Raw genomic sequence first — 24,478 nt, forward strand, 5'->3', positions numbered from 1 at the left:
GAATACCCCCTTTAGTAACATATAAGATTTCTCTTCTAAAAACAGAGATGAAGAGATGACTGCTGTCCTTGATCAAAAGCACTATTTGGAAGAATTAAATAGACATCTAAGGTAAGACGTTTTTCTGTATATGTAATTGTCAATCTGCACGAATTAAAAAACAAGAGCAAAGTGTGAAAGCTCTAACCAAGCAGTCCTGCGATGCTACTTTCTTGTGCATTTCAACCAGCTCTCTCTCCCCCTACCCAAACGGTGTCACCTGCTGCACGAGTGTAAGATTATCCAGTACTGATGGGAAGCAAAACAACACCTGCTTCTCAGAACACCTTCTCTGTGCAGAACCATGGCAGTATTAAATCTCGTGGAACAAAAAAAGTCTGCATACAGTCAGGTGCCCAGTGTCCCTTGTGAATTGTGCTTTCCTAAGTGGGGAAATAAAATATCGATGAAAGGTTATGTCATATCGGTGAGAGTAAAGTATGGTACTACATATGAGAACCGATGGGCAAAGGATTGGGTTACAGAGCACGTGCTGTTTTACACTGCGATGTGACTTTTTTTTCTCCGTGCAGGCCCCTGTGGTGCAAGTGTGCCCTCAACCCTCCAAGGGCGGCCCCAGAAAGCCTCGCTCATTGGATATCTGTCAGATATGGGACTTACAGGGGCCCCTCATCACCTTCTGTAGGAAGGCTCCATAATTTCCTGCTAAGCCACTGAATATATCACATTGCATATCGGCCATTCTGTAACATTTGCAGAAATGTAGCTGCCTCATGTATAGTAACGAGACAAGGCTCCCTCTGTAAATCCTAACGAATGGCTGTGATTGTGAATGCAGTCATGGGGGAATACGACAGAAGCAGGTCTCAATCACTGCACTAACACAATGCCATGATTACAGCATTTGCCCCTTTAAGTGGCAGAGCTGCAGTAAAATGCAAGCTTTGGCAAAGGCAATCGACCTAGCCATGACAAGCTGGTGCCAAAGTTATTTTTCATTTTGTTTTATTTTATTTTTTATTGCCAGCATGAACTTCATAAGTAAAAGAAGAACAAAAAATAAAACAAGCCACTGCCTAAATGTTGCACCATATACTTACGGTAATCTTTCTGTAAAGCAGATATACTTGGAAACGGTATAGAAATAAAAATAATCCTTATTGTCGCAAAGAAAGGGCACTATTGTCTTTTAATTAATGTAACCTGAATATATAGATTAAACTAAAAAAAGAAGACTACAAATAAATCAGGATAAAAGAAGGAATTAAAAAACGGTATTGTGCACTGAAGAACAATTCTTTTCGGTGTATATGCACATGATTTGGCAAAATGCAATCCCTCACAGTGAAAGGCTGACCCTTTGCCCTATGCAGTATGCCGAGTGTTCCTAAGCAAAATGTGAATGTCATCTGGCTAGACCCATGGATAAAGAGGACTGATCCAACGTCAGGGCTGATCTAAAATTCTTCTAATTATATTTTTTAAACTTATTACATTAGGCTGCAAGTCAATTTAAGATGTTTGGTGTACACTGTGGTCTCTAGACTTCTTTGATCTTCCTCATGCGTCTAGAGCCATCATTCACATAGTCAAGGTTGTCCCACACGTAGGCACAAGAAAGGAGGTGGTGTGGCTTTCCTGCACCTGTTCCTTATAGGTTGCAAGGAGACATTATGCTTTGTAAGTCTATTTACGCCTCTTGATGTCACTTTAGTCCATTGCAACTTTTGTTTTTTGCGTTTGGAAACCATGCAAGTTATGCATCTCAGTGTTCAGAGGACAGTCTTAGTTTGTGTTATTGTAAAATCCCTCGTTTCCAAAAACATTCTCTTATTTTATCATTCATTCTGCACGTCAAATTATAAATAAACGAAATTGTATAAAGTGCTTTGTATGTGTTTGAACGTGTACCATCCCTCAGGAGCAGCCCCTTGGATCCCGTCTTTCCATTAGAAATTTAATTTAGGCAATACAAAATAACACAGGCAGGCGTTGATTGAAAAGTACAAAGAATGAGTGTAGTGATAAATACTGGGAGTTCAGTTTTATTGTGAAATGTGCATGGTTTGCTTTATGTAATAATAGCATTTAGGTCTGGTTGAAAGAACTCGCTGTGCCAGCTACCACATTTAGCAAGGTCAAGAACCTTGAACTGGTCCTAGGAATGGACCTCTTATTAATCCCTAAAGTTAGCCAAGTGGTCAGTTCTCCTTCCTTACTCTCAAAACTCACTCAAGAATCCCTTGCTTTGTTTTTCCTCTGTGGGTATAGAGATCCATCACCCCGCAGTGTCTGCGCTAGATTGTGCTAACAGCGTCTACATAGAGGTTTATGTCTTCACATGCTTCAGTAATTCCATACCACAGCAGCTATGCTGCGATTCTACCTTCAAATGCACAGATGTAAAGTCCCCTACCCACTTGCTATGTAGTGTTGTAGGTTCAACAATGGATTGCTGAATTAGCTAGCTGTATAGTAAAGTTTGTATGGTAGACACAAAATAATGAGTTAATTTGTTGCATAAGCAGGCATGAGCCGTTGGTTCCACGGTTACAGTGTGCCACCAGTCAGTGTTGCCACTATTGGTCCATGCATGAAAAAAATGACTATCTGGCAAGTTGTTGTCCCCACATAGGTCCGCAACCCCCAAAACATGAATATTGTTGAAGAGAGTGGGGGAATTTTACTGCCAGTCCACCTCCAGTGCAGCAGGGAAGTAAGTGCATCTTGGGAATCTTGCTCGCATATGGAAGTTTGAGAAGCACTTGTTTACACATTTTGTAGGGACTGTAGTAGGACATCTTAATTTCCCGTTTGGACTTTGCAGTATGATTAAGCAGCAACCATATGAGGATCTCATGTGAGGTGGCCATGGACCCTCATCCCTAATGTGGTTCAGGTATTACGAACTCCATCGAGCCATCCACTGCAATTCTGCTGCCAGGTTAATAGAGCTACAGATCCGGGTAAGCCAATCCTCCCTTGCCAAGAGGAAGTCGAGTTTTAGCCAGTGATACCCTAGTCTGTCTTTTCCCCAAATCAAGTTTGTGAGCATTCTGTCTATCTCCTGAAAGATCTTCCTGGGGATTTGTCAAGGCAAGTCAGCATAGAAATATAAGAGCCTACAAAAGGAAAAAATTTTTGAGAGCACTATGCGTCCCATAACGGAGAGGGGAAGCATTAACCAGAATTTAGACTGCCTAAAAGTGGGGATTGCCACTCCTTTATTACCAGCCAACAACAGCTCCTTGGTTCTAAATATATAGACACTCAGGTATGTAATAGATACTGGTTCCCACTGCAGTCTGTCCCCCCAACTCCTGCTGTTTCTCTGGGACTTGTGGTGCTCAAGGTAGGCACCCGCTGGACTTGTTCCAGTTCACCTGTAGCTCCGCTATTACTCCAAGAGCATCAAGGGGCAAGTTTGCCCCTTGGACGTACTTGTCCACACAGATACAGAAGCATTTTGTCCTCATATAAGGAGAAATAAAGGAGGTCACAGGGATGTGGAATTCCTATTGCCCGGGACATCTTGTTTGGGGTCAAGGGCAACAAGTTTTTATGTTTACTTTGTCCTTGGGACAAGTAGGCCCAACCCTCTGCAGCCCAAATCCTTTGGCTGCCTGTTTACAGAGAGTGGAACTCTCTGCAGTTGAGGTAATGTGTTTCCAAAAGATTATGCTGTTCGAACTTGTATTTATGGTTCAATATTTGAAAGCCTTCATTATTAGGGTGCGTGCTGTAAATAAATGTTTTAAGGTCGCACTTCACTACTGACGTTGGTTCCAGTACAAAAAAAAAAAAACGTGTACACACGTGTTTGAAAAGTTTAGGCTAAGAGGCTAAGTATAATGCTCCCAGAATGCTCTCTGATTATATGCAAATGAAGTGTCATTTAGTAAAATGTGTTGATGCATGCTAGTATTTCCCAAAAATATTTCTAATGGAAAATCAGTGTAACCATTTTCAACACTATTATGGGAAGCATGAAAATAAACAAACACTGACAAAGCCAACTGATCTGACATATTTTTATAAGTCTTTTAGTTTCATCAATGCGTGTCTTGTTTTGACATGGCTTATGTAACACTTTATTGTTGTGGGAGCTACCAGGCCCTCAACATTGTAACAAACATTGGCAAACCCCCCCCAAAAAGTTTTTGAACTCTTAAAGCACACGTTGCCACCAGCGGCATAACAAAGGCCCCGCAGCCGCCCTCCAGGGGGCCCCTTCAGCACAGCACCTGCCCTGAGTGAGTCTGGAGAGGGGGCTCCTCCATGTTCTTTGCAAAGGGGCACCCTCCAGTTTTGTTACGTCACTGATTGCCACTGTAGTTCCTGACACTGAACAAAACTACTTGTGTGGCAATATGCTCCTTGTGGAAGAGCAGAACGCGATCACTCACAGTAAAGCCAGCCGAAAGAGAGAGAAATAGAAGTTTAATAAAAACAAAAACCTAATTGGGGACCAAGACCCACAAGTAGGTAGCTTTTTGCATGTCGCAAACAGCGACTTTCGCTGTTTGCGACGTGCAAAAAGCACATTGCGATGCACAAACCCAGTTTTGCGATTCAGTAACCTAGTTACCGAATCACAAAACGGGTTTGCGACTCGCAATTAGTAAGGGGTGTTCCCTTCCTAATTGCAACTCGCAGTGCAATGTAGGATTGTTTTGTGACCGCGAACGCGGGCGCAAACCAATCGCAGTTTGCACCCATTTCAAATAGGTGCTAACACTTTTGCAAAAGGGAAGGGATCCCCATGGGACCCCTTCCCCATTGTGAATGTCACTGTAAACATTTTTTCAGAGCAGGCAGTGGTCCTGCGGACCACTGCCTGCTCTGAAAAAATGAAACGAAAACGTTTCATTTTTCGTTTTTGTTATGCATCTCGTTTTCCTTTAAGGAAAACGGGCTGCATTACAAAAAAAAAAAAAACTGCTTTATTGAAAAGCAGTCACAGACATGGTGGTCTGCTGTCTCCAGCAGGCCACCATTCGCGAGGGGGTCGCAAATTGCGACCCACCTCATGATTATTCATGATGTGGGCATTTGCGAAGCCCTTGCGAATCACAGATGGTGTCAAGGACACCATCCTATATTCGGATTTGCGACTCGCAATTTGCAGGTCACAAATCTGAACCTACCTACATGTGGCCCCAAATTCTTAAAGAAAGTCACAAAAGTGCACCCATGGTATATGTTGTACCCCTATAAAATATTTGTGAACTGTATTTTAGCATGGGTAAATACGATGTGTAGATTTGCTCATGTGAAAATCTATTGAGCATTTGCAAGTTCATTTTCCCTCCAGCCACTTTCTTCCCAACCCTGGAAGAAGTTCTAATTCTGCCATCGTCAGGAGTAAATGTCCAACCTTTCTTATTATGGGAAAATATTAGAGAGAAGCTGGTAAAAATCTTTAAAACATGCAGGTTAGTAGGTTTGCAGACTCAAAGGCATTCCAGCCCTGGAACTATTGCTTACTGCTTCCTCCAGCCCCAGTATGCAGATCTGCAGAAAGGTGGCAAAATAAGGAAATTGCTACAGTAGGGATTGAAACTCCAAGTATTCAAGCCCTACTATGGTAGTAGCCCTGGCATAATCAGAGAGGCTATTAATTGCTGCCATAATTTGTCGCCACACTACATGGCACCAAAGGGACAAGTAGATCTTTTTACAGGACAAGTAGATTTGAGAAGCAACCTGTCCCCTGGACAAGTAGATATTTTAATAAATTCCACACCCCTGGGTCATTATCTATTTGGATGCCCTGGTAGCATTTACCTTGTGTAGCTGTGGAAGCCTTGGTCTGCACTGCGATAACAATTAGGATCCGAGATAGGAGACCGCCCTGCCTTATTCCCCTCTTGATAACAAAAGACTCTGAGATTATCCACCCATTCTAATCCTAGCAAGGATAGAAGCATACAACAGCTTTGTCCATTTCAAGAAGCCCCAACCCAGTCCCAACCTAATCATTGCAGCATATAAATACTCCCAGTTGGTGTCAAACACCTTCTCTATGTCTATAGGAAATACAAGTGCCTTGAGGTACTCCGACAGTATGTGATTGGACCTTGCACCAATCTCCTAATGTTGGGTTTAGTACTGTGTTTAAGAATAAACTTAGTCTGGTGTATGACGATCAGATCACCCACCTTAGGGAGCAGTCTGTTCGACCATGTCTTGCTCAGAATCTTAGTTGACATGGAGCATCAACAGCAGTCTGTATGAGGCAGCTGGCATAGGATCCCTGCCCTTCTTGGGAAGAGATATGAGTGCCTCTCTTCTAGTAGGGGACAGACAAACCTCCCTCATTTCTGGCAACATTAAGAAGTTCTCTCACTTTAGGGGCTAGTATATCCACGTAGCTTGCATAAAATTCAGTGGGTAAACCAACCAACCCAGATGTCTTGCCTCTGGCTGCCTCTTTTATGGCAGCCCTGACTTTCTGTAGCAAGATTTCCGACCCAATGCCGCTGCCGCTGCCTCTGCTTAGCGCAGGTGCCTACAACCAGTCTCTTGCAAGCTCCCAGTAGCTTGCAGACACCTTCAGAGTAGCTTGCGAGTTCATTTTTAAATAAGCACAGTGTCACATTTTCCTTTTAAAGTTAAGGGAAGGCATTGTTTATTTTACATTATTATCACCAGGCTGCAGATAGCAGGGCCTGATAATGAGCAGTACTTAGTCAGATTTATGACTCAGGCTGGGGCACAGAGGTGAAGAACTGAAGCACCGAGGTATTTAACTCTTAAATAAAAGTATTTGTCAAAGCAATGTTGGAGTGAACAAATTGATGAGTCTTAATACTTTTCAATGATAGAAAAAACAAAAATTAAGTTACCCTAATGATTAAGTTAACTCCTCAATTTACTTTTCTCCCATTTCAAAGTGTTGCATTGACGAACAGCAAGCCTCTTGCTCCCAGCCAGTAAACACGGCGCCATATTTATACTGAAAAATACAGTAATTTTTAATGGGAGGAATTTAAAGTGAAGAAAATGTTTCTCGGAAACGTTCTTACTGTTTTCTCCACTTTCAATTAAGCCAATTACATCTTAATGTTCTTTGAAGCATGTTTCTTCACTGTAAATTCTTCCCATTCAAACAAATAGCTGTATTTGTCTGCTATAAACATGGCACTGTGTCTACAGGCCACTGAGAGCAGGATGCCTGCTGTTTTTCAATGTGACACTTTGAAATGGGAGAAAATCCATATAAACATAAAGTTAACTCTTGAATTGTCTCCCACTTCAAAGTGTTGCCTTTACACACAACAGTTTTCCAGTGTGCTGAGTTCAAAACCCATCAATACCAATTAGCAAAAATTGGGTTGACCAGACCGAAAGAGGCAATATCTCACAGCCAGGCTTTGCAACACATTCTTGTCCTGAAAACTCTGCCTGTTTGAAACCCATATCATCAGGTAGAGATGCTGGCAGGCATCTGCAGTACCTTAAAGGTTTAAATTAGCACATAATGTTTCCCCTTCCCTGTCATTCTAATATGCCTACCTGCCACACCACATTGCGTTGACCACGAGGCCTCCATGTCATGTCACATTTGCAACACCAAATTTGGTGTTGACCACCATTAAAGCTCCCTACCACTACATCGCCTACCACTAGTTCATCCACGTACGTTTATTCAGTATTTTACCAATGGAGCACCGGCTATATCAGCCATGCCCTTAACGTATTTTTTCACATGGACTTTTTTAATTCTTAAATATTGTTTCTTATTTTCAATTAAAACCTTTTAATTTTTGGTGCCTTTTGTTAACTTATTCTACGCAACCTATTTTTTAGCTGTAAATATATTTAATTAATTAACTGATGTTGAATTATTTTGATCTAGTTTAATCTCCTTATTTACCTCTAAATACATGCAATTAAAGTAAAATGTATTTTTTTCTTAACCCCAATTTAATTTGTTAATTTAACAAAGTTCTTATTGTGTAAACTTTTTTCATCTATACATATTTTATTTTTAGTTCTGATGGAGACATCGTCCCTCAGGTTTTTCACCTTAACAATTATCCTTCGAGGCTTCAGACTGTTCTGAAATGTTTTCCCCTTTCAATACTTCTTCAGTTTCCCCAGGCGGCTCTAAGTGGTTCCAGCCACAACTCCACCTCCAAACATTAAAACACCAGAATAAATTAAGCACCAGCGGACGGTCTGGCATTCATTCTTTTTTTCCATGCCTCAGTGACATGTTTCTGGTGCTCTTTCTTAGCGTTTCACTGCCACAGTTCCTCTGCAATGGACAGTGTGCAGGTCAAATGCCATTGCCAAAACTTTCAGGTTTCAAGCCTTGGTGCATATGCATAAGGAAGATGTTTTTTTTAGAACCATATTACACCCAAGTGACCGCCTTTTTTTGTAGGTGAGTCACCGGTAAAAGGGGTGAGTTTCCTGTAGGATTCAAGTCGTGCTCTGCCATTTCATACTTCCGAAGCAACCGGGAGAACTCTAGGTAGAAAAGGCAGACTATATCTAAGTGCTTTACAGAGAGGAAGATCTAGTAGGATGAGAATGGGTATAGAAGACAGACTAACTAGAAGAATAAACAGGAAACACATGTAAAAAGAGAGGAAGAACTAATTTTATGTCATCAAACCAAAGGAAGGACCGAAAGGAACGTCAGTACAGACGCTGGGAACCAGGCCCAAAGGAGAGAAGGTGAAGAGCAAAGAGGAACCAAACAGGAGAACACCAACCTGGGTCCCTGACTTCAGACCAGTCGCAGATCTGCTCCAACCCCATAGGAGGACAAGGAAGCTGAGGATACATGAAGTGAGAAGTGGTGGCATCCTCCCCTACCCCCCCTCAGTGAAACTTGTACTCCGCCACAATCTGGGGACAGATCATTGCACAATCAGGTACGTGACTTGAACTGTCATTTTGAGAGAAGTGAGGGAAAGGGAAAATTATAATTGACCTTGAACTTACGTTTTTATTTAAAACATTTTAATCCTAGGGAAAATCGAAAACCTTTGGGAGTTAAAACTGTTAACTGTTACCTTAGCAGAAAAACGGGTTGGAGTAAAACTTCTATCATTCCTGTAAGCTGGCCCCAAATAGAGGACAATAACAACCCTAGTTATCAAATATGAATGTTGAAGACAGTTAGGTGAGAAAAGCAAGGCTAGGGAAGACAACATCCAGAAAAGACAATTGTAGAATAAAGGAGGAAACAGGAAAGAAATATACCAAACATGGGAAGAATAGAAGAGAGAAGAGGAGTATAAATATATAATAACAGAAAAAGTATGAAAGACACTGATTGTCATTATTATCTTATTTTTCTGAGGGACCTCACGCTGATGGTGAGAAAGCAAAAGAGGTAAACTGAAGGGCAGCCAGACTTATGAAAGAGAAAAAACAGTTTGAGATATTTTTTGTTTTAATGAATTTAGAAAATGATACGTATTGAAAGAAACTTTAGAGACTATATCAAAATAAACAACTTCATTCTTAAACTGTTTCATTTGTCTATTGTTGAATTAATTCAGAAAGCCCTCTTAATATCACCTGTCGTTAAATGATCTAAGAGATCCCACAAAAAAACACAAAATGTAGTATAGGAAGAAAGTCAATTTCTTTCTCAATCAGTCCTGTGCCTGACACCGTTCAGGGTCTCAATGCCATTCATTCTTGCCAAACTCTTCCTCGTTGCCAAAGAAGATCCTTTGTCTAAATAAATCAAACCGATGAGGCCCCTGCAGGTTAAGGCCTTCCTAGAGGAGCACTACTACTACACCTTCTAGGCTGCTTCCAAGGGAGTGCATCATCTTGCATTCTTGGCAAAAACAGCAGCTGTCATCCAGATGCCTTCCGAAGCTGCACCTCCGCGGGTTCCAGCACCTACAAAAATCCAGTCTGCCAAAGTGCCATTCCAAGTTCAGTCGGAGCATCCCTTAGTGCTGTCTCTACCCAAGGAGCCAATTCAAAGTCACATGAAGGCACCAACATTGGAAAAGGAAAGAGTAAAGCTAAACTTTAATGATGTTCTCTGGACACAACACCTCCTAGGAGCTTAGATGTTTGCACAGATAAAGGATATTTTCAGCTCCAACTCTGATGTCCTGACTATGATTGAAGGTTATTTATTTAGTTGTTTATTTTACCTTTTTTTTACAGTAATTTTGAGTTCACATCAACCATTAATCACAAACCATGCATATTAAGGTCTAATTTCTTATATTGCCATATGTAACCCATTGTGAGACTTAGTACAATCATTCTTATTGTATTCACTTTTTTCCCCTCATAAGCCTAAAGAGCTATGGGAGACACTAGTATGGGAACTGCACAATGTAAACATGGCTGAGCTGCATTTGTTTCTGTTTTTGGCACAACCTGGCTTCTTTGTCAGGGGTCACAAGGGCAGAACCAGCAGTAACAAAGCCCATGCCAGGGATCACAGCTGCACCCCCTGGCGAACACCAGTTGACATCCATGTGGTTCTTCCCACCCAAATATTTTACCTTGGCTTCACGGTGGGATTACATTGTTATCATATCGCAGTTTTACCGTTTGGACTGGTGACCACAGCTTGCATCTTTATGAAAGAGCTTGGGGTTGTGCCAGCATTACTATGGCAGCCATTTCTGTACTAGGACAACTGACTGTTGAAAACATAGTCCCCTGCAGTAGTCTGGGATCAACTTCAGCAAATGACGACTCTCTTCAATGACCTGGGCTTTACCATCAATGCCCAGGAAACCAATATCTCTCCAGCAAAGAGGCTAACCTTCATAGGAGCAGCACTAGACATGCCCTGCCTGAAGGCTTTTCATCCTTTGCAGAAGATTGCAGGGTATTTAACAGTTGATTCTGAGATTTATAACTCTGGCTTGAAGCCCGGTTCTACAGGCCTTGTGTCTGCTTGGCTTCATACATCCTGGTGATACCATATTCCCGATGGTGGCTGAGTGTTCTTCATTGGTGCCTAGTAGCTCCAGCAGCAGGGGAGTCTCTTGGCTCAGGTACAGATCTTCCACTGTGTTCACCCAGATCTGCTGTGGTTGATGTGCCCTTTCAACCATTTAATGGTCTGCTCTTTAAGCCTTCTACAGGTTTATTCCATTGTAGTTCAATCAATCAATCAGTATTTGTAGAGCGCGGCTACTCACCCGTGAGGGTCTCAAGGCGCTGGGGCAGGGGGGGGAGGGCGGGGCCTTATCTGAAGAGCCACGTCTTGTGGTTCTTCCTGAAGATGGTGAGTGACAAGCTTTGTCTGAGGTGCAGGGGGAGGTTGTTACAGCTCTTCACTGCAGTGTAAGTAAAAGATTGTCCTCCGGCAGTGGTTTTGTGGATGCGAGGGACGGTGGCCAGGGCCATCTGGGCAGAGGGATCTGGTGGGGGTGTGGAAGGAGATGCAGTGGTTCAGGTAAGTGGTCCTGTGTTGTGTATGGCCTTGTACGTGTGGGTGAGCAGCTTGAAGGTGATTTGCTTCTCGACCGGTAGCCAGTGGACAGTCCTCAGATGTTGAGAGATGTGTTCTCGGTGAGGGAGATCCCAGAATTAATCTGGTGGTGGCATTCTTGATGAGTTGAAGTTTTGTAATGTTCAGAGTTGAGGTGCTGGCGTAGAAGGCATTGCCGTAGTCGAGCTTGCTCGTGACTAAGGTGTGGGTGACTGTCCTGCAACAACTTGCTGGGATCCATCTGAAGATCTTCCGGAGTTTGCGGAGTGTGTGCCAGCAGGAGGAGGCAACAGAGTTTACCTGGCAGGTCATGGTTAGGGAGGAGTCGAGGATGATTCCTAAGTTGTGGGCGTGCTCGGTCGGTGCAGGGGGGGGTGCTAAGGGATCTGGACCGCCAGGAGTCATCCCAAGCTGAGGTGGCGTTTCCAAAGATGATGAGCTCCGTCTTGCCAGAGTTGAGCTTGAGGCAGCTTTCTCTCATCCAGGTGGCGGCAGCTTCCAATCCTGCATGAAAGTTCCTTTTGGCCGTGTTCAGGTCTTTGGTGAGGGAAATGATGGGTTGTGTGTCATCGGCATATGACACAGTGTTCATACCGTGGCTACTGACGATGGCAGCAAGAGGGGCCATGTATACGTTGAACAGCATGGGACTCGGTGAGGATCCTTGGGGGACTCCGCATTTGACTCCTGTGGGTCTGGAGGTGTAGGGCAGGAGTCTGATCCTCTGCGTCCTCCCAGAGTGGAAGAAGTGGATCCATTCTAACGCTCTTCCGTAGATTCATATGTTGTGGAGTCTGGTGCACAGAGCGTTGTGGGAGACCGTGTCAAAAGCTGCTGAGAGGTCGAGGAGTATGAGTGCTACGGTGTGGCCGCGATCTCGGAGTAATCGGATGTCGTCGGTGGCTACCAGGAATGCTGTCACTGTGCTGTGATTGCTGCGGAAGCCGGACTGGGAGTTGTCGACCTTGAGGGACGTTCTTTTCATCTTGGGAATCAACATTCAGATTTTGTCAGACAATACCAGAGCTGTTTATTATATTAACAGACACTGTGATGTGGGGTCATGGACTCTATCATGGGAAGTGATTTTCCTACGGAAATGGGTGCAGTGTTTGGTGATATTCCCTGTGGCGGCTCACATAGGAGACATTCTCAGTGTAAGGGGAAATCCTCTCATTTGCCTGTGAATTGGAGATGCTCCCCAAAGTCACAGACATCGTCTTTTCCAAAATGGAGCCCAAAATGGGACAGGAAGTATATTCAGATTTTTGCCATACACTTACCGCTATATGGACTCTTGAGTATGCTTTCAGGTTCAACTGTTCTGAGATCCTGCTTTGCACGTTTCTGCCGATACCACTTTCGTCAAGAGAACAGCAAAAGATGCACAGCTGATGCTTATCAACCCAAGCTTGCCACCAATGATCTGGTGCATTAATCTGTTGGCACTCAGCACTTAGCTGCCCCTTCATCTCATGTGCTGAGTGCCTCTTCTCTCGCAGCAGGATGGTCAGGTCCCTCATCCTAGTCCCCCCCAGTGCTGCTATTGCATGGATGGAGGTTCAGCAGTACCATTTAAGATCCTTTTGCTTTGCTGATGGGGTTGCAGGCAACATCTTGGCGACCAGAAAGTCCACTACCAAATCTATCTATGCAGGTTGCTGGACTAATTTTCATTTACCAGTTTGTCTCAGAAATCATCAACTTCTTTTTTACATTTTTGCCTATCTGATCTTGTGCAGTTTGCATTGTCTCTTGCACAGCAAGGTCTTGTCATGGCTCCAAACAAGTGGTGGCCCTGTCTGCTCATGTGTCTGTCTGATCAACGTACTCTGTTTAGATGTGGAATGCCCTGGCCAAAATGGGCTCCCAGGAGAGTATTTATACTCATTCCACCAGGGCTGTGACTGCTTCTACAGCTCTTTCCTGAGTCATCCTGGTTGCCAACACCTCCTTAGAAGCTATGTAGTTGTCATTACATAGTTTTGCAAAGCACAACTGCCTCACATTTCAGGCTTCCAGTGTACTGAGTCCAATCTGTGTTGCATGATTTCCTTGGTTAACTGCCCTGTCTTAAGTCCCTCTCCTGGGAGTTACTGCTTTGGTACTCATTCTTAAGCTGAGGAATCTACAGGAAGATGTATTCACCAGAAGAAGCGGTTACTTACCTTCAGCAGTGTTATTTCTGGTGGAACTACAATCTTCATGCAGATTCCTTCTTCTTTGATAACTTACTTTACCTTTCCCAATTATTTATTTCCTGTGGCAGGATATGCCATGCCACTTAATGATTTCCTAGGGAGTTATCCTCAATTGTTGTTCCCAGCATATGCAAGTTGAAGTCCCTGGTTAGTATAAAATTTGAACTTCGTTCCTCCGTTAATAACCTGGTTAGTTCCTCTAACAGCTGGTCGACCCCCTTTGCCTTGTCTCGTGGGTGCAGATACATATTAAATAAAACCAGCTGGAGATCCTTATTAGCATCTTAAATTGTCACTCTTAGGGCTTATATCACGTTGGCCTTACTTTACTTGGTGTTCAGCTCATTATTACTGTCTAAATGCTCACTATAAAGGTATACATTGCAAGTCCTACTTTGAGGTGGCCAAAGTTGGCACTTTTAGTGGCTGGAAGATGAAATAACTTAAAGCCTTGCCGATCGAATGATTGATCTTATCAGGTCTCTTGAAGGAGTATAAGGTCAAAGGCATGTAGTTATAACAGCAGTTGCACATCTGTAGTTTTATTTCCCATTCCATTTATGGTCCAAGAACACAATCGTATGGTATTTTTAGCTGTTGATGTAAAATTGTTGTTAAGTCAGGAGGTGCAGCTCCATGCGTTTGTGCAGGCTAACCAACCCCAGTCTTGAGGTACTGAGATAAGAGGTGTGGTTGGGGTAGCCCTCCAATGAGCTGTTTTCTCCTTTTGCATTGGAAATGTACTCCGAGCCCCCCTCAATACAGAGTATGTCTGTGTTATCTTTTTCTCATGGCGGAGTTTTAGATGATCATTTTGCCTGGCCAGTAGAGATTCTGGATATCCTGTTCTTTGGTAAGGAATTAGTTTGATTCCCCATATGCTTAATTGTTCTCGCTCTTCCAAGACTCTCCTGGCTATTCCTGGTGATGACCAAGTTGCTATTGGTGTCTCATCCCTAGATGATTTCGGTATTCCCCAAACTCTATGTACTTCAGGTTGCTTGATCTTAAATCTTCCAACCTGCTGATGGTAGTTAGCAATCGTAGATTGTCCCCCTGTTGAGAACATCCTCCTGGCCTTTTGATTTATATTCCGGTAAGAACAGACTAACGGTTGTTTCTGTTTGCACCGGCAGACTGCTGGCTGCTTTACCTTGATGAACAAAATCCCCCGAATTGAACATTCCGTGAGTGTCTGTATGTTTGACTTCTGTGCTGTGTCTTGGGTGCCCCCACCCCCCTCGGGTAGTTCTCCCTTACTCCCATGTCTACACAGTTTTTTCTTGTCTAATATCCTCCCCCTGGTTTGTTAGCCCCTCATTAGTTGATGCACTACCGTCAGTTGGTGCGTTTCCTTGCATGTCCAAGGGGGTATCTCTAATTGCCCCTCTTGAAGACCCACTGGTGACTTGAATCGTGGAGCCAGTTTGGAAGTACATTAATATATCCATCTTTCTTTCCCTACCCTTCCTTTTCTGTCGCTTCTTTCAGTCGAGTGGAAGAATACCCAAGCATTTTCCCCCTACCCTGTAACAACCTCCTTGCAATAGGTTGCTCCTCTGGGGTAAGGGGTCCCCTGTTCTTGGGGCTGTTTATCGTTAACGCTCCCAACTGACTGTGCGTTCTCAGCTTGAGTTTGTTCCTCTGCCTCCTCTGCTCTAACGTCTTGAGTCTCCCTAACAACTTAGTCGAGTGCCACTATCGGTACGGGAGTGTCCTGTTGCCCTGCCATTGCGAATTTAGTTGCTTCCTTTATATCTGACAAAAGATCTATCTCCCTTTGCAGATGGTAATGTAGATAATTTCTCTACAATTGCATAGCAGGTGCAACATGCTTGTGTGAGCTGTCTCAGCTTGAGACCGCTTGACCAGGATGTTAAGGTTGGCCAGCTTGGCTTCAATATTTGAACCACAGATGGCAAGTGAGTTCAGAAGTAATAGTTGAATATCGGCGCATTGACTGAGAGCTGCCTGGTGTTCAATAATGAGGACTAAATGTTTGTTCTCTCCTGTCTTTCTTGACTGTTGTTATTTTCGGCCTTCTTACTTCTTCTCTCTTGGGGCTCCTCTGGGGTATACAAGGCTGCCAGATCTTACCATGCCTGGGTTGTTAAATAGGATATGTCACAGTTTGTGCTGCGAGCATCTGATCTGCGTGCCTGTGCAGTTCGCCAGATGTACTACCGTAAGAGTTTTATTTTGCTTCTGACTGTAAGGAGATTTTAGGTGTCGAGGAAGCCCTTGTGAGAGGAGTCTGTGGGGTTTGCTCGTTTGTAGGTGGAGCTGACTCAGAATGAGATTCGTCAGGGCTCGGTCAGCTGCTGCTGACTTGTTGTTGACCTCGGTGTGCTCGTTGTTCTGGTGTTGATTGGTGCACAAGCGGCTGCTTAATGCACCTCTTCCTCTAATAATGGGGCGCCCTCAGACCAAGATTTTCCCGATGCGCCTGAATCACTGATCATGTTTTCGTTTACTGAGCGTCTGCTAATCTTTGGTAAGGGCCTCTCCTCTATGTTAGTCACCACCTTCTCGCTACTTCTCTTGGCAGCAACAAGTGCACTAATGAACTCCGAATCAGTTGTATTCTCTTGCCTTGTGAGCTCCTCTGCACCCGATTGGCCGCCATCTCTCAATGCCTCTGCTTCCATGCTTACATTTCCTTTCTTTGTGTACAGACACTTTACTCACGCAGCATTGTGGTCTTCCACAATCTGTGGTTTTACTGGAGAGGGTAGGCCGTTAATCCCATCATTGCTTGAGCAAAGCACGCCCCAGCGTCTTTTATAAAGGAAAACTTTGTGTAAATCTTAGGCTGATGCCCTGCAGTTGTGGTGGGTTGCGCACCCACCAAGCCTAAGAGAAGGAGTGAGGTTAGAGAGCCTTCCTCTGCATGGTCCTTATCTCTTCCATTAGATTCTTTGCTCACCACCTTGTAGTTCTTTTTTCTGGTGTTTAGTTTTGCTAAGACCTGTTGCCTCACTCTCCCGGACCTCATGTTGTCAGTTTGCATCACACTTGTTCTTTTGGGTTGTTTTTGTAGTGTGCCGCAGTTGTGTCAGAGGGCCCCTCCTCACCCTCTTCCTCTGCACGTGCGTTGAGCCTTGAGCCTCTGCTTGCACTCGCTCTACGCTCCCTCCAGATCTCAGCGCTCCATCCGGAGTCCTTGCTCCTAAAGAAGAGTTGCTGTAATGACGTCACCAGAGGCAGGTGACAGAAGGCCCAGGCCCAGGTGAAGGGTGGGTGGCCAGAGTCCAAGCCAGGTAGCCTGGAATCAGAAAATGGCAGGCAGGGAGTAGACTCCGCCAAGGGCTACAGGCCTTTTCCACTGTGATGTGCGGAATCCCTTCAAGTCCTGTGTCTGGCAGTCAGAAGCAATGTACACTGATTCTGTAATACAAATGTAGAAAATATTATTGTTGTCATGGCGAGCAAAATATTGAATAGACTTACAGTGTATTTTGCAATAAGACATCTCATTTGATTCTTTATTGGGCCTCCCAATCAAAGAGCTGCTGTAAGGTCATGAGACAGTACTTGGATACTAATGATGTGCTTCTTTTCTATGGTCGCCGAGATAAAAAGGGACATCTAACTACATCACTGTATTCACTCCTCTGCTACTCTGCTTATTAATTTACAAATTGAGTGCAGTATTCTCTTATATACATGAAAAACTGTGGAATAAAACAATGTTTGTTGAAGTGAAGATAATATAGACAGAATACAGACAAACAATTATTTACACACCATAGACGAACTCACCGAGGACCTATTCCTAATCACATTATGTAACCACATCACAGACAGACTAACATATATCAGAACTCAAATACACATACCACAAAACCCGCATCTACATAAAGCAGCAGCACACACACAACCCAAAACACCATTGTACAAACACATTACCAGGTAAACCAGGAATGCTTCGTTGTTACAGAAAATAAGACAGGATTCCAAACGACTTTTTCTAGAAAGTTTTCGTTGTTTTGTGCACAAACTGGATTGGGTAAATGGCACAAAGCGATGCTATGAGTGGCACCAAGTAAAGCACAAATATAGGTGCAGATTAAAATTGAAACTCGTAATCCATTATTTAGTGCCTTGAAATTCTGCGAGAAGCATGTGCTGGTGACCCAGATATCGCACAAGCTATCTTTGGGGTTATTCATAGAGCAGAATGCGTGTCTGTTTGTCGCCACAGCAGTGCCCAAAGAAAGAATATTGAACTTGATGTGTTCATCTTGATATTTAAAATCAGTCACTTCAGAGCCTGTTTCCTTTATCAGGTCTATGCACGAGCGGCCCACCGAGCCCAGGATTTTCCATTTTAATCTGAAGACATTCGTTTTTTTTTGTTTGTTTTTTTAACCCATTGCGAATTCAAGACTTCAAGTACCAGAATATACCTAGCCAATGGGGGGAAATAGGCCGTGTAAGTGGCTCTAGGTCCCTAAAGCAGCGCACAACAAGAGTAAACAAGGCCCCAGAACCTACAGCCCGAGAAGCAGCGGCAGGCAGGAAGTCCCCTCTCCTCCCACAGGGCACAGCCGGGATTGGTTCTGTTGCTTGATACATCCCCTCCCTTCCTGCAGCCCTTGCTTCCTTTGCCACTCCGTACGTCTGTTTGTCACTTCGAGGGAGGGCCAGGCATCTTTATTCTGCTTCTGTAGGCGAAGCCGAAAAAAGAAGCTATCACTTTTCGAAATCTTTAAGAAGACCAGATTTGGTTCATGTTTTAGTAAGGTTGTTCATCTCATATCATCTTTGCTTTCCTGCCTCCGAAATAGTAAAAAATAGTGGTTACTTTCCGGAGTGCTTAATTTCTGTGAAAAGTAAGCTATTAGAGGTGTTTTGATTTATGAATGTACTTGTAATGAGGCTGTCCCAACTGCTATGTTAAATGGGGTAGTTTCTGGATAGAATGTCTTAGTTCAATCTAGTTCTTGTATCACAGGTGTGGGGCAAGACGCATAATTCTGATTCTGAGAATGAATCTTGACTTCTTCAGCTCAATTAAAACCTATATTTCTTGTAGTCAAGCATGTAGACTGTAGAAGCAGCTTAGAATCATTGTCAATGAACTACAGGTGTATGTTGGGAAATCCAAGGAAGTGCTACACTTCAGCCACATTTTGAACTGGTTATTAAAGGTCTGGTTGAATTTTAGACTGCCCCATTGCAGTGGTTCTTGAAGAGTTTACAATTCCCAAGTACTCTGTAAACGTAGCATGACGTTCATATGTGTCTAGTTTAGCATAGAACCTATTAACACTTTAATATTAACATTAATGTTGGTGTCAGACCGATCCTTTAAAAACAGTGACAATATAATCCAAATAAATTATGACAAATGTCTCCATTAGATTGCTAACATTAGGTAAACACCGTTCTGAAGCCCTCTTGGGGAATGTTGTATATCAAATGGAAAAATGTACATGTGGAAAACAACAACCTAGGTTTGAAAGCAGTTTTACTTTCAGTGCTTACTTGTATTCCATCAAGATATAAAAACTCTGTAATCTAGCTTGCTGAAGAATGTAGTTTTCTACAGGTAGCCCAGTAATTTGATTCATGGTAGGAGTCACTTATTTATTATTGTATGTTGTTATTTACATTGTATGTAACTAAACTAGAGTGCATTTGTCACACGGATGGTTTTCCAGTGCATCACAATATCACTGTATACCCAGATACAGCACAATAAATAATATATAAATCAAAAACTTAAAGGCCCTATTCTAATAATAAAAATACAGAAAAACAAAAAAACACATTTCTCAAACACTGAAATATAGAGTAAGCAAATATGTTTTGAAGATCTGTTTACAAAATAAATTTTCAAGACGTTCAAGATATCGTGAAATAACCTTGTACATTTCTATGACCATGCCAGAAAAGAACTGTCTCTTAATGTTTGCCTTCATAAGTCTTTTGGTCTGCAACCTTAGGCAATACTGAAATTTTACCCTGCTTGAACACCATCAGAAAGGTCAATTTCTCGTCCAGACAAACTGAAACATGACGTTTTACTGTCTTGAATTACAAAGAGGCAATTTAAAAATATTTGGTGGGCTGCAAATGGGATCATTGCAATTTCCAGTTGTTCCAATTTGCATACAAATGGCAGTTGTTACAACGTAATGTATTACATTGGGGTATATTACATTGCGGTAATCTTATTGTGATTTTTATACTTCGAAGTTTGGGTCACCCTTACATTGTTAGTTGGGTAAAAGTGTTAACCTGTGTTTGTGTGTGTGTGTATATATTTATATATATATATATATATATATATATATATATATATATATATATTATTTAATATTATTTAATATATTTCTGTGTTTACGATCTAGTGCTGGACCTTGACGTTTGCAGCTTGTTTTCCTTCGAAGAAATGAGTCATAAGACCTGTTGTGACGCCTCCTTTGCTCCAGAATGCATCAGTACAGAGCCTCTACCTCAGATTGTTTTCTTCCATCCTTGGTTGCTCTATACGCTGCTCTGAAGTCGAAGCAATAAATCTCGTTTTGGGTTCTGCAGCTGCCTTTTCTGTGCCCTGGAGCTGAAAACAGTCATTTCGCCTCGAAGGCCTGTTTTTTTCAGCATCCGTCTGGTGGCGTTTTCTCAGCATTTCGCCTTACAGACTTCTCAAGGATACCCTAGGGAATGCACCAAGGACTTTAGCAAACTTCTTACGTTTTTCTCTGCAGTGCAATGCAAAGTATGCTAACTCTGATTGCTGCAACATATATCATCTCTGCCTTTCCCTGGAGCACACCTTCGGAGCTGAAAATATCAGTGCTTCAAAGAGGAAGAGGCTTGCCCATCCCACATCCCCATGGCCCCATGGGCCAAGAACAAGAAGAGGTGGAGGCTTGCTTCCCTGAGCCTTCTGACACTAAGGGAGTGGTGGAGTTACTTGAACCACCACTGCAGAAGGCACGATCTTCAGGATCCAAGATGAAGTTGACACCATGCACCCTGATAGTGCCTTGAGGTTAGTCTTGATGCTGTCAAGGCAGAGCAGGAATTTCACAGGAGCCAGGCATCGAGAAGATAGCCAGGACACAAGCCAAAGTCTTCCAGTAATGTCCCTGTAGATGCTGGCATGATGTCAAGCAAGAGAAAGGGCACCGACCCACATCATGCTCCCTCATCCACAAGCCACTCAAGCAGAGAGAGTCCTGACTCAGTGTCGAAACCTCAGCCCCTATTGGCACAGAATGCTCTGGCACACTCAGCATTGAAGACACTGACCCCAACTCGCCACACACTGTAGACACTGGGAAGTCAGCACACCCCAGCCCCGAAGTCGACACCTTCCATGCTTATGGAAGATGCCTCAGCGGGGTCTCTACTGGAGAGGCACACTGACGTCCTGAATGAAAAAATGAAGAAACTGTTTATCCACCTGGACACTGGCAAAAATTCACTAAGCCTCTGGCCCAGGATTCAGTGCCATCTCAAAGAAACTGCGTCTCTTCTTCCAGGAAGAACCTAATTCACCTGCTCCTCTTCCACCTCCAAGTTCCTAGTAAGTCAGACATCTCCTTACTTTCCACCAGTACCTTCTACACGTCCTCCACCCCTACCACATCTACGTTCACCACCTGATACACAGGACATGGGCTCTGACCAAGGAATCTGTTACCACTCTCGGGACGCAGGCTCTTTAGACCTCAGTGAGGGGAAGGGAGGGAGGTAGATACTTGGGAAGTCTATATATTTGACCTACAGAATTACACCCTGTCATGTCGTCCTCACCAGATGATACCACCGCGTATCATGCTGTCCTACAAAGGGCAGTTCAACATCACCAGGTCCAGTTCCACGCAATAGAGGATGAGGATGATTTTCTGTTGGAAACTCTCTCCAAAAGTGAAAGGTCTGTTGATTACTGGTCCATGATTAAGGCCACAGCAGACACTTTCACAACCCCATCAACGACAGCATTTTTTTTTTGTCCTCATTTCGCCACCCTCGCTTTGGCTAAGAGAAAAAAGGCAAAGGCCGAGGCCCTTAAGGTATGTTTCCAAGTGCACGGTCCACAGCACTGCTGGGCCACCCCACCTGTTCTACATACTGCAATTTTCCCCATCGACAGCCATCGACCACATCTTACTATTTTCTTCAAGACTTATCATAACCAAAGCGGTACCCGATTAGGTGAGGGAAGTTTTAATCATTGGACTTAACTTTCAGGAGGAGGAAACCAGAAAAACAAACAGCAAAACAAAAATTACACATCTAAACATACTCCAGACTTATAAGCTACTGGTAAGCATTTTCCCAATCCACCCAAAAATTGTCTCTTCTAGTATGCGGACCACATTGTTCCATTTTACACAATCGATTTACTGATAATAGCCAGTCCTGAACAAGGGGGGGAGATGGATCCACCCATTTACAACATATTTCCGGTCTAGCCAAAAGCATTAGTACAAACAACAAATGCTCTTGCTGCACAGACATTTTCTGATACTTTATGTCCGGTTCGCAAACCCCAAACAACACCATAAGAAGATTTATTCTTAAATTATCATCAAAAATTACCCTAAGAATACTTCCTATATCTTCCCAATACTTACTCAAAATTGAGCATTGCCAAAACATATGAACATCATCCTCATTGGTTTCCCCACACCATGGACAGCTTTTATTAAATTTCCCGATAGCCGTTAATCTAGCTGGTGACCAATATACCCTGTGTAGTGTAAACAAATGATTTTTCTTCAACCCCGCAGGTGTAATAGTAAACCACAATTCTGAACATGACTTTTGCCACAAAGATATGACTTCTAGGGTTGGAAAAATCCTCCCCCATTTCAACAGAGGGAGGGAAGAAACATCTTCTATTGTTTCCAACTGTACATGATACCAAAAGGCAATCTCTTTTTTAATACATGTCTGATTCAGTTTCCCCTCCCATGAGCTCCTCCCTATTTCTCCTGCTCGTCGAGACTTAACCCAACTAGATAACTGAAGATACTTAAACTTAGAAATTGTCCCACTTGTACACTCCTGCAATGCAAACCAAGATAATAATTCAGAACCTTCCATAATCTGCCCCCATCGTACCATCCCGCTGATTCTCAAAGGAGTTGATAATTTATCCATAAGACAATCAGGAGTACCAGGTGTATCCCAGATGGGAGCAGAACTACAATAATAAGCTATCCCTAGCACCTTCCGAAAATGTATCCAAACCTTACAGGCATGTCTGGGGACCTTCAAGCGCACCTTCTTAAAGTACTTTGGATGTCCAAATTTATATAAGAAATTATCCGCTCCTTCCTCAAGATGCGCCGTCAAAGCTCTCCAGACCAATGAGTACTCTGACTTCTTATTCAATAACATTCTAATATTTTTTTGTTGAAAAGCCAGATAGTACCTATAAAAATCTGGAGATGCAATGCCCCCCTACTCCTTCTATCTACTCAACTTTTTCCATGATATCCTTACTCCCTTGGAGGCCCAAACAAATGTGGATAGTTCACCCTGTAGTTTTTTAAGCCAACTCACCTTAAACTCTAAAGAAATAGTATTAAATAAGAAAGTAAACTTTGGAAGAATACACATCTTCAATATATTGGATCTTCCAATTATGGAAAGTGGAAGAGCAGCCCACGCCTTTAACAATTTTTTAGTTTCCCTATAAGCTCTATCAAAAGTTACCTTAACTACATCATTAAGATCAGTTGTAAACCGAATCCCCAAGTATTTAATCTCCTGTTTAACTAAGGGAGAAACATAAGCCATATTCCAACACATAATTTCCGTCTTTTCTGTGTTTATGCTGTAACCTGAAAATCCACCAAATTGCTCCATCAATGTATTGATAATGGGTAAAGTAGTCGCCACATCACTGGTATATAGCATAAGGTCATCCGCATATAATGCTACTTTCTTTTCCCAACCCCCATTCCGAAACGGGGGAATGTCCCTGCAAGCCCGTAATGAGATTGCCAAAGGTTCGATATATAAATTAAAGAGCAAGGGAGACAAAGGACAACCCTGTCGAGTACCCCGACTAATCCTAAATTCCTGAGATAGCAGACCATTAACCAAAATTCTCGCAGATGGGCATCTATACAGTTCCCTAACAGCCCTAATAAAAGGTATTCCCAAACCACCTATTTCCATCACAACCTCCAAGAAAGACCAGTTGACACGATCAAAAGCTTTCGCTGCGTCGAAAGTCAAAACCGCTAATGGAGCCTTTTCTTGTTCCGCTAAATCTACTGCAGCAAATAACTCGTGAGTTAACTCATGAAGTTGTCTACCCTTCATAAAGCCCTTCTGATCTGAATGAACCAAATTACCTATAACTTTCCCCAATCTCCTAGATAAAATCCCTGTATACAATTTATAATCCGAATTCAGCAAAGAAATAGGTCTGTAAAATGAACAAGACATTGAATCCTTACCTGGTTTTAACAATAAACAAATTATAGCTTCATTCCATGATTTAGGTACCTGTGCCCCTTCTAAAAGCATAGAATTGAATAATTCCAATAAGATCGGAGTGAGTTCCTCCCCCAGTACCTTATATAACTCGTTTGGTAGATTATCTGGCCCAACTGCCTTCCCTTTCTTCAAGGCTTTTATAACTTCAGCAAGCTCTCCCCCACTTATCTCACAACCCAGTGACTGCTTTGCTAATTCATCCGAAACTGGGAGATGCACTTTTTTCAAAAATGCTCTAATCGACTCCTCTGAATTTACCAGGTTCTCTGAATATATTTCTTGAAAAAAAGATACAAATGCCCCCTCAATCTCAGATTGCTCAACAGAAATCTGATTCGTAGAGTCTAATTTAACCGATAAAATATGT

General features: G+C 42.9%; 1 protein-coding gene across 4 annotated transcripts in view; it reads left to right on the forward strand.

Annotated features, from left to right (window-relative positions):
• RUFY1 (RUN and FYVE domain containing 1) overlaps positions 1-24,478 on the forward strand; it is a 475,292-nt gene that overhangs the window by 193,722 nt on the left and 257,092 nt on the right. For all 4 annotated transcript variants that reach the window (XM_069199306.1, XM_069199308.1, XM_069199309.1 and 1 more), the window contains exon 7: positions 46-111. In XM_069199306.1, coding sequence (XP_069055407.1) covers positions 46-111 — 66 coding nt within the window. The remainder of the gene's footprint in view (positions 1-45; positions 112-24,478) is intronic.

This window comes from Pleurodeles waltl, chromosome 7 (assembly GCF_031143425.1).
Source record: "Pleurodeles waltl isolate 20211129_DDA chromosome 7, aPleWal1.hap1.20221129, whole genome shotgun sequence".
Taxonomy (NCBI): domain Eukaryota; kingdom Metazoa; phylum Chordata; class Amphibia; order Caudata; family Salamandridae; genus Pleurodeles; species Pleurodeles waltl.